Source organism: Gavialis gangeticus, unplaced genomic scaffold (assembly GCF_001723915.1).
Source record: "Gavialis gangeticus isolate Ggan-Ray unplaced genomic scaffold, GavGan_comp1, whole genome shotgun sequence".
NCBI lineage: Eukaryota > Metazoa > Chordata > Crocodylia > Gavialidae > Gavialis > Gavialis gangeticus.
In genome coordinates, this window is record NW_017729027.1 from 33,976,129 (window position 1) to 33,987,622 (window position 11,494).

The 11,494-nt window shown below is 39.4% G+C and overlaps 1 protein-coding gene across 13 annotated transcripts in view; it reads left to right on the forward strand.

Moving 5' to 3' along the window:
- DST (dystonin) overlaps positions 1 to 11,494 on the forward strand; it is a 569,390-nt gene that overhangs the window by 415,098 nt on the left and 142,798 nt on the right. For all 13 annotated transcript variants that reach the window (XM_019520527.1, XM_019520528.1, XM_019520523.1 and 10 more), the window contains 4 exons: positions 4,488 to 4,611; positions 8,291 to 8,499; positions 9,025 to 9,342; positions 9,553 to 9,719. In XM_019520527.1, coding sequence (XP_019376072.1) covers positions 4,488 to 4,611; positions 8,291 to 8,499; positions 9,025 to 9,342; positions 9,553 to 9,719 — 818 coding nt within the window. The remainder of the gene's footprint in view (positions 1 to 4,487; positions 4,612 to 8,290; positions 8,500 to 9,024; positions 9,343 to 9,552; positions 9,720 to 11,494) is intronic.

Sequence of the window (11,494 nt, forward strand, 5' to 3'; positions counted from 1 at the left end):
GCTGTGACTCTGTTGTCCTTTGGTACAACGCACCAGAATAATAGATGTCACTGTGATGTTATAGCGATCATCAGACTTTAAAGGAAAGTAATGTTTATTATTCTTTCATCATTAAAAATACGAACTCAGAACCTGAACTTCGGTGTGATTAATTACATTTGTGCTTTCAGCAATAGAAAAGCAGGAATAGCACCAATTACAAACTGAAGCTGGTTTTAGACATTTAGTTGTCTCCTCTCAAATTAAATATATTCTTTTTAATGCCAATTTCCATGGACCTGATACAGAAGAAGTGAGCACTATGGCTGCTTTATGAAACTCCTACAGGGATTACTTAGGGTACAATAGACATTCAATGAGTATGTGTTAGGAAAGAGGGGAAGCTGCAATGGCTCATAAGACTCAAAGGAGGAGGATCAAGCAGAATGAATAAAGACGGCCAATTAATGAAAACAAAACAAAGAGCATTTTTTAAAAAGTCAGGAGTTGCAAGTTAAAGCAGTCTCTTGAAGCCAACACATGCAGCCGATAATACAGCCAGACCCTGACCTTGGCAGTGAGATGGGGATAATCTTTTTATAGGGATTAACTGTTCTTCAAAATATCCTATGATGCCTTAGGCACTAGCTAGCTCACTTTCTATCAACATCTAATGTGTTCCATTATGTTATGGGTTTTGGGTTTTTTTAAGAAACACAGTATTTGCAGCCAATATAGGGAAAATACCACTTTGTTTATGTTGTAGTTGTTTTATGGCAGCTGGAGTATCAGAACGTGTCATATACTAGCATGCTATTCCTATTCTCCAGATACTAATGCTGAAACTAAAACGCTGGTTTTAGACAAGAATTATTTCCTTGTCTTGGCAAGAAGCGATATAAAGGATTAACTGTTAGTTCAGCATCCTAAGTGAATGCAATACTGCAGTGTGTGTGTGCCAAACACAGTTCAGAGTCCCTAGCAGACGATACGAAAAATCCACATGAAAAATAAGAAAATGAAACAGTACAGTTATCAAATAGGTAAACAAAGAAAGTGTAAACTTTGTCACCAAAATGTTTATGGCCCCAGGAGAAGCAGCCTTAAGACAAGGATGATGATCAGCTTGTTTCAAGATAGTTATATTTTTGCTTTGGTATCTGCCAGGACCTGTTCAGCAGATCTGTCTTTTGAACTGAAACTTGTATCACTGTGCTAAAAAAGTCCGTTTTTTCTTTTTGGCAGTTGGTAAATCAGGGAAAAGTATCTTTAAAAAAAACTGTATAAAAGATAGTAAAGTTCCACAGCAGAAATTAATGATTAAGATAAGTGTTGTAAAACAGGAGATAAATAAGATGTTGATAAATTAACATCAGATCCTTGAGGTCATCATTGGCTCCAGAGCCAAGGATGAAATCTCATGTCAGGAAGGGTCAACTTGGGGGTCAACTTTCTGTCCCTGAAGTCAACTTTCTGCCTTTTTCCAGTCATAATTACTGTTAGAATGATTACATAGTTCATATATAACAACTGCTATAATTAAGGTTATATAATGGTTTATGTGCATCACCCCTGTTTTCAGTTTTCACGACTTCCTAAAAACCATATTTCAAAGCAAGATTTTCTTGCATGATTAGAGTCTTCCTAAAGCAGCTTTTTTAAATTTTAAGAAAACATTTTTAGAGTTTCAAAGTTAAATTTCTTCATGGGAAGAACAACCTTAAATTTAGGAGGTTTACTATTCCTGGAGGCAGTGAATTACAATCCTTTGGACATTATACTATGATCAGGCACAGCAGATTTTATCTATGTGGTAAGAGAGGGGTTAACATGGCTAATATGATTGCATGTTTAAAAGTGCAGTAACTAAGGAGAGGGTGCCATAGTTACCAGCGGCGACACACAGGGGGTGCACGGGGGTGCATGTGCACCCCCTGAGAGTGCTGGTGGACCCCCTGACAGGCTGTGCTCCCAGCTTAGGTAACAGGCATGGGGCAGGTGAGACCACCAGTGTGAGCACCAGTCGGGGAGTGGGGGCACTGGATGTAGTGCTGCAGCCACTTTTGCGAGCGCAGCGGCTGCTTCCTGGTCGGTGAGATTGACCATGGCCCCCCCACCTACCTTCAAGTCAGCAAGACTGGCCGCAAAGGGATCCCCCCGGTAGCTGACTAGTTGCTGGGGGGTGGGCACATGCCCCCCCGACTAAGGTGGCACCAGTCACCCACGATGGTCACAGACGTTGTAAGTTCCACTAGATTTTGAGATAGACCCTCATCTTCCATCTAGTAATTTGCTGAGAGTCCGGTTTATTTTAAATGCTTGGGAGAGGATCCTGCAGTAAAACATTTTAGCTTCTGTGTGCCACATGAAAGTATCTTTCCACTTTGGACCTTCCTAAATGACTAGCAAAAATGATTTCCTATTATGGAACGTATTCATTTATTTGTCAGTATTCTTTGTAAGCTAGGAGATCTTTGAAATCCTGTAAAATAAATGCTATCTTTTACAGAGTAAAAGCAAGCTTAGGAAATTCCAAAGTTATGATAATGTTGTGATTCCATTGTTAACTACTAAAATACGGAGAAGACAAAGTTACAGATACATAAAACTTATATGTACATAAAACTTATATGGACTTATAAAGCTGTCCTAGGCCATTTCTCACAGGATACATTCTTGCTTAAATAAGAAGAATGTATAGTATATTGTAGTATTTTGAAAGTTATTTATGTGAAAGGTATATGCTACTCGTACACAGCTACAGATAAAGCATAAAAACACAGAATAACAGGGAAATGTGGTTTTTTTAATTATTCAGCTAAGTGGACTATTGTACACACTTTCTGTATGATAAAGATAATACCTGGTCCCTGAAAAATAATTAAAAATATAAGGTTCAGAAGAGTTGATTTATTCACATTATAGAAAACAGAGACTGAAATAATCAGAGTTATATTGTTCCCATTGGTTGGAGGAAACACAGAACACTGGGCTTAGACAGAAGTGACAATTTTTGCCTGATCTGGCCACAGAAAGCTGTGTGTAGCTGTGACAAAACACAAGTACACAGCTCCAGACACCTTCAAAATGGCTGACTGGGTGAAAATCGGAACCCTCATTGTATGAGGGGTCCGATGAAGACATTTCAAAACAGAACAGCTTCTGTAAATTGTGCCTGTGCTGCCTTCTAGCATGTCCCTGTTTTCGTAACGGGAGGGGGGAAAGGGAGTAGTGGGAGTTCAGTCTGGGGTTTTTTCAGCCCCCACTGGAGGTTTGGGTTGGGTGTATGGGAGCCCCACTTTGGGATGGAGAGGGGGCTCCAGTACACCCACTCCACCCTCCAATGCCAGGTGGGGAACCCCCTCTCCTCCCTTTCCCCACTCCCATTCTGAAGCAAGGACAGGCTGGAAGAGAGGAGAGGCCATTGCTACGGGAAACCAACTGCAGGCTCCCAGCCAGCAGCTAGATTCTCCTCCTACCTGGAACCAATAGTGAACTTCTGTTTGTTTCAGGGGATCATTGTAACTCAGAACACTTCCTGCAAAGTGTTCTCAGTGGCAGCAGGGAGCTGCATTTCTGTCTGCACCCACTGAGGCTAGGGACAGAAATTACAGACAAACTGGTATAAGCAATTGGAAACCGGTTTAGATATTTAACACAAAAGAAGTTCAGTGCACATAAACTGCTTTCAAAATGGCTGAAGCCAGTTTAAGATAAAGCTGGATGGATGTAGTATCAGACTTAACTGATTTTAGGTTAAATTAGTTTATTGAACTTCTGTCCCAGATCCCCTCCAGATTCAAATTAATACACAGTTCCCCAGCATCCCAGGATGGTTTGCACCTCTCCTGCAAACCCCTCCTCACAGGGTGTGCGGGCTAGCCTTGGCCCAAGCCGTCTGCTCCAGGTGAGCAGGGAGGCCTGCTCTAGCACCTCCCAGCTTCTGGCCTGGGCCACTGTAGACATGTGGCTGCATTTCCAGAATCAAAAGTAAATGTCTGTGTACTTGCTTATCAGTTCAATCTACACAGCTCAGACTGAGTCGAAGATTGACTTGATTCAGCCTCAGGCTTTTGGACAGTCTATACTTAGCCTTAGAAACTAGGAGTGAACAGGGATTTTGTGGAAATGAAATAATCTACTAAGTAGAATAATTTAAATGATGTTTTAAGGGAAACCTGTAGACAGGAGTAATGATATATTGCTAAAAGCTGGAGGGCATGGGCAGGAGAAACACCCACATCCATGTTTTATCATGCTGCATGTTTTCCGATTCTGGAGTTTCTTGTTTGTAGCACAAAGCCTCTGCAGAAATAAACAGATCTGTGTGTGAATCAGTCTTTTAAGAACTAAGTCAGAGTTGCTTCAAAGCTATTGCAACATCCTTAGCAAATGCTTTGTTCTTTTTTTCTCTTGCTTATATTGTATGCATTCAAAAGAACAATGAAAAGTTCACTTACATCTTAGCATATTTTAGGAGCATAATTGAAAACCATGCAATTTTTCAGGTTCTTCAGGCACAGGTGTCTAATCACCAGGTTGCTGTAGAGAAACTCAAAAAAGTTGCAGAAGTGCTTTTGGATAGTAGAGGAACTTTACTTCCAGACAAAGATGAAATCCAGAAAACTTTGGGTAAGAATGTTACTATTTTCCCGTTCCCTCTGTTGTTGTTGAAGGAGTCTGCACTTACAAGCTGGAGGAGATCAAACATGGATGTTCCATCCTCATTGTCTCTTTTAATTTCTGTGTTTTTTGGATCTTTTGTTACCACAACTCAGTAATTTATTGTGCATCTAAAAAAATGGAAATTAATCAATTAAATGATGTTGCATTGCTGCATCAGCAAAGAATCATAGAGAATTATGACTGAAAGGGACATCCAGAGATCATTTAGTCTAAGCCCCTGCCTGAGGTAGGATCATCCCTATCCAAATCATCCCATACAACCATAGTCTAAACTCTACATAAGACTACTCTCAGCCCTGACACAACATAGACCTAACACCCTAACCTGCCACAGGTAAAGCAGGGAAACCATGGCAGCCAATGTCCTGCTTTGATAAAATGGTGTTAGTACATGCTAAAGAGGTTCTAGATAGAAGGCCATGCCCCTTACTACAGAGGGAGGCAAAACCCCCCACAGTCCATACCAATTTGACCATGGGCTAAAATTTCTTCCTGACCCTAAATATGGCAGTTGGTCTGACCTTGAGGAGAGGGGCAAAACCCTCTAGCCAGGAACCTCAGGCATTGCTCTTAGCAGGAGAATTGGCACACCCCAGTTCAAGTCTCCAGTGAAGAATTTGTGCTCAGGACAGACTAAGCCAACAAAGGATGGCAGAAAAGAATTACTGCTTTCTGCATTTTACAGAAGGGGAACTGAGACAAAGAGAGATTAAGTGATTTGGCCAAGGTCATTCTGGGGAGTCTGCAAGAGAGGGATAACCAATGTCAAGGACCATCTCCCTGCATTCTCTTTCATGATTTTAATCATTTAAAGACTAGCCAGCCATAGAAATTATCTCCCATGTCCTGTTTTATGTATGCTTTCCATCAACTAGAGTATTACTTCTGGTTATATTGTAACATGACACTAACCAAAGTCTGGAACCTGAAGGCTCATGTGTGTGTCTCACCACTGTCTTTTCTAGTGATTTTAAAAGGCATAGAGGGCACTCATTAGAGGCAGGGAAAAACTCCTTAAGGCACATACACATGTATAGTATATAGCTTGGTAAAATGAAAATGCATGGTGTTTGTAGCTGCAATAGCATATTCTTCCACAATTTAAATTTAAAAAAAATCAAAATGTCAGTTTTCAGCAGTTTCATCCATTTGTGCAGCTATTGCCTCCAATCCTTTCTACGTGTATTTATACCCTTCCTTTTAATCTCAGATTAATTGCATACCCAAGTATTTGGAAGTTTGGGGAGTATAGTATAGTAAAATATCTTGTATTAGGTTCAAACTAAATATACATTTATTTATTTACATTTTTTTACTAAATGACTCTGTTATACAGAATATGAGGTCAGAATAAAGAATTTCTCATAACGAAACGTACACAGCAGTAATGGCTTGTTAAGCTCATTTTTTTCAGTAAAGACAGATACTGTGGTTTCAGTCTGAAGAGGGGAGGGGGAAGCAACTACAAAAGATGACCTAACTGAATGTGCTGTTTCTTTGAAATTATTACTACCCTGGTAGTCAAGCCGTAGTAGATTAATAGAACATGTATGCAGACTGAAAATACAAGGGAAAACTGGATATGCAGGCTTAAGCCTTTTAATTCCCTGATTTCAGCTTTGAAGGCAGTAGAGTACATCTGTTTAACATCTTACGGTTACAAGTTTCTTTCCTAAAGTCCCCTATTGAACCTCCTTTTTTTGCTTTACTCTTAGCTAGTCTTTTCACCCCTCACCCATGATACTTTTTAACTGACTCATCTATTTGGTTTGTTAATTTCCTCTTTTTTTTGTTTGTTTCTGACAGTTTATTTACTGCCTAAAAGATAGATGTTATTTGATGTCTCTATATTTTGGAAGGTCTGGGGTCAGTGTAGCTGGACACATGTATTTGTGAAGCAGTGAATGCTGAAAAAGACAACCATCTGTGGACTTTCTCAATGTGCTTACTTGTCTTTGGGAATCATAAAGTAGGACAATCTGTAGTAATTTTCCTTTATATGGTAACAGTAGCCACAGTGCAAATCAAATAGAAATATTTGGCACCCCTGTTTCACAGAACTTGCTATCCTGGCCTTTACATCCTCTGGGATACCTCCTGTGTGTGTCTTTCACTCAGTCCTCTTTGATAATTCATCTTAATTGGCCTTAAGGCATTGAGACCACCTGTACCGATTCAATTCATTATCACTGAGGCGCTGCTGCTTCACAGTCCCAAATAAGTTAGAGACAGAAATCTTCCCCTCGCTCCCCACTTGGAGAATTCTGTTCCACACAGTCAGTAAATTCTGGTTAACATGCAGGTCTTGATCTAGAAGGAATTCTCTTAATATGCTGGGGACAGCATCTGCCATCCTGAAAAGCCACTTCAGAGCCTGTAAATATCCAGGCTTAAATTAAACATAGGCTTCACCAACTTAGCCTCTGTGTTTTCCAAGCTAATGCAACTAGGCATACCTAAAGATTCTCTTTCCAAGCAAACATATAGGCTGCTCTAATATGTTCTAATGTAGCGTAAATGTTCTAATAAGACTTTGATCCTGAACAGAAAGATACTTACCTTAACAACAGTGTCTCCCTAACCAATGGCAGTATAGACTTCACTGTAAAGTACCAGCAGTAGTTCCCATTCCTCCATAAATAGCCTTGTGGTTAGAGCACTTCCCCATCACATGGAAGACCTGGGTCCCATTAGGGAGTTTGAGAAACCACCCAGTTTCTACAGTAAAAAGACCCTGTCTGTTGATTATACCGAAGGCCTCCGTCAAATCAATGAAGGCTATGTACAGTAGTATTGAGAATTGGTCTGGTATTCTGGGAAAACATGGAATTGGTAATATGAATGAAAATGGCCAGCAAATGTTAGAACCCTGTGCACATCAAAATCTATGTGTTATCAACATCGGCTTCGCTGGGAAAATCACAAGAAAGACATTGTGGAAACATCCAAGATCAAGGTACTAGTACCAATGAGATCTAGTACTGACCAGGCACAACCACCTGAAAAATTGATCACTAGTCACTACCTAAACATTAAAATTTAGGCTGAACAAGACACAGGAAAATGTACTCTAAAAACTAAAATTGCTTAGGGAAGGGGGATAGTCTAGATAAGTGAACATGTTAGAGCCTCCTGTGTGTTGTGGCTAATTTAAGTCAGTTAACCAGTGAATTCTGGCCAACAGTGTATCTGGCTTTGGAAGACACACCTCAGGGAAAAGAGCAGGTATAGAAGTTAATATGAAGAATCATCTTGAAGAAGGATAACACGTTTGATGATAGTACAGCTGGAAGAAAAGGCGTATGATTGGGATAACTTTTGCTTCATTAATATTCAGCTGTCGTTGCACTTCTTTGAGACAGGCATGTTATATTAGCCTGGAGACCAGCCCTACAAATGGTGGCTTTCAGACAGAGGATTGGAAATGCATTTTAAGATACCTTTCCCCCATAACCTGACTTGTCCTGTGCGTTCCTTAGCTAGACTTAAAAATCCAACCTTTTTCTAACTAAAGTCTGCTTCAGTGAGGACTGAGCAAGAATAGAGATAGAATCTTAGGATTTAGTCTGATAAGTAAATAACAATTAAGGGAAACATTTGGTAACTTCCTCTTTATTTCTTTTAGATGACATTGTGGGCATATATGACAATTTATCCAAGTCTGTGAATGAACGGAACGAGAAGCTCCAGATAACTTTAACACGGTCACTTAGTGTGCAAGATGGTTTGGATGAAATGATTGATTGGATGGAAGGTGTTGAAAAGAGTCTTGAAGAACAAAGGCAAATGCCTTTGAATTCATCAGCTCTTCAGGATGTCATTAGCAAAAGTATTGTAAGTAACATTTTTGAAAGAAATACTTCCATGCTAAATCAGATAATGCTTAAAGAATTTCAAGATGTAATTTAAATAACAATTATACCCCTTAAATGAATGAAAGTGTTTAGTGCTCATAGTCAGAAGTACTGGAAAAAATACAAGGACAAATTCACATCTTAATGACTCTAGTGCAGTTACACTGATTTACATCTGCTGAGGATTTACCTGTATTAAATTATTACCTTATAGCAGTGGTCTTCAGACTTCCTAAAGTCCCTTTTGCTGCAGAATCTCTACCTCTGTTCTAAATACTGACATGGAGCCAGGCAACCTGGCCCCAAAATGGCAGTGCACTGCCTCCCAGCTCACTCTGTCATTACCCCCAATCTCTATGCAGAACTCCAGATGACCTGTCATCAAATCCCAGAGTTCAGCAGAACACATCTTGAAAACCACTGCTGTGTACAGTAAACCTGAGTTAGCAGTTCATTTCTTATGATCCCATTAGAAGCACAACACAATCACTTTTGTTCATTTCAGATGCTGGACCAAGATATTGCTGGACGTCACAGCAGCATAAATGCCATGAATGAGAAAGTGAAGACATTTATGGAAACAGCAGATTCATCGACTGCATCCTCTCTACAAGCTAAAATGAATGAGCTTTCTGTACGGTTTTCAGAAGCAAGTAGGAAACACAATGGAAAACTTGCAAAGATGGAGGAGTTGAAGACCAAAGTGGAGTTGTTTGAAAATCTGTCAGAAAAACTGCAGTCATTTTTAGATGAGAAAATTCAGACTCTCAATGAGACTGATGCTCCAAGAAAAAATGTTACTGAAGTCTCTCAGTATATGCAGGTACCGTACATCTCCATAGTATAGATTTCTACTCTTACTCATAGAGTAGTAGTACATCAATATACCAAGGTGATTTCCAAACTTTTATAGAACTAAGACTTAAGGATTGAATTTTGAAAAACTGTTCACAAAGTCTAATATAGAAAGGTAATTGATAACAATTAAAGAACAGTTGATTAATATGAAATACACTTTCTATTATTTTTTCAGGAAACTAGTATAGAGATAGCACATCATAAGCAAGATCTTGAAGTTCTACAACAACTCCTTGAAGAACTTTCTGTTCATGGTCTCCCTGGGGACAAAGCATTGGTATCAGAAAAAGTAAATTCCTTGTCAAAGAAATTCAAGGAAGTTGAGGAGACTGTGAAGGAAAAGTAAGTACCATAACCATTACTTTATTTTCACTTTATATGCAACCAACACAATATGTGTTTGATTATGATTGTTATGCTTTTATATGCACATATGCTTGGTGCTGTTTATGAAAGAGAGACCTTTAGTTTGACAGCATATTGTAAGTTCTTTGAGGGTAAATGTTTCAAAAGGGGAAAAGAAATCAACTCTTTTCCCTTTTTGCAGCTGTCCTACTTGTGCTAAGTATAACCACTTATCTGTTTCTTAGGTGGAATACAAAGTACTGCATATGCAGGTTGCTCTAATGGTTTGATACCAAGACAAAACTAGAATCAGATACAGGGTGATGAAGAAGAATTTAACTCATGAGAAAATGGATTTGCCAAATGCTGCTCATATCTACAAAATAATTTTATAGGAACAGATTAATGAGATTAATACTCATACTGCCTTGGTCCTGATTCAGTCCATAAACTGGAAACCAATCACATTTTGGGGCACATAAAATCCCCTCATATGATATTATGTGCAGAATGATATAATAAAATATAGTCATCTCATCAGCTATGGTCTCTTTTAATGTGTGCATGTGATTGATGGGAGTGATAATCTGGAGTCTGGATAATTTTTGGATAGGACCCAGTGCATGTTAATTTAATGGCACAATGGGATCCATTCCCTGATCCCAACAATTGTGCCTCCTGTCATGCCACACGCATGGTAGGAGGGGCGATTTTTGGGATCAGGGCATCAAATTCCAATCATACTTTGTTTGCTAATGTTGGTGGATTCTTGGATCATGTATGGCTGCAGGTGGTAGGCTTTATGAGTGCCCCTCGCAGGGGAGCTAATTGATTTTACACTGTGGCAAGTTCAAAGTTGTGCCTACAGCCATAAATGTAATTGTGTGTTAATTTCACTATATATGCAATATGTGCCAGGTGCCTTATATGCCAATGACTGGCACTATGAAAATGTAGGTAAATGGATCCTTGTGAAAAGTGGATTTTTAAGCATAGGTCAATCGTGATTGCTAAAATAACCAAAATGTTTTGTTGATTCACTCAATTCTCATGTTGTTATTTTGTCATGGTATCAAACCATTGGGGTTTAAAGACATGTACTGTGACAGCTTTCCTATTTAGAATATGGTTCGCATTTATTCACAGCTCTCTCTTTATGATAGTGTTGTCGGAGACACTGTTTCTCTGATTTCTGTGTAACATCTCTCTTTCGACCATTTCTTTTTCTGTATTGCTACACAGGAATGAAATACCCATCTTCAAACCATGAATCTCAAAATACCTTTGCTTTTATCGCATAGGATTGTTTACTTAGTTCATCAGTACTACTGTAATATCACTCTTGTTTTGATATAAGGCAGAGGTGGGCAATTATTTCAGCTAGAGGGCTGCTTAATGAGTTTTGGTGAGCTGTCGAGGGCCGCAAGGGTGGCTCCGCCCCTTGACAGGTACTCTGTCCCCTGGTCACCATCTTGGGACCAGAAGTCCTGCCCCAACCCCCAACCTTTGCCACTGGAAGTCCCTCCCCTTGCCCTGGAAGTATTCCTTTTGAGAGCAGGTGGTTGCCAACTTGGAACCAGAAAAAAACAAAACAAATCATATACTAAATCAAACATCTACTATAACATATTTTAATTGTATTTCAAAAAATATTTTGTCCTAATTTATGTGTGTTTCCATAGTATATATAGAGGCAATTGTGTAATAGTTCAAAATAAAGTTTTACTCTTGTATATTGTGTGGGGCATGTGTGGGGTGTGGTTGGGGGTGGG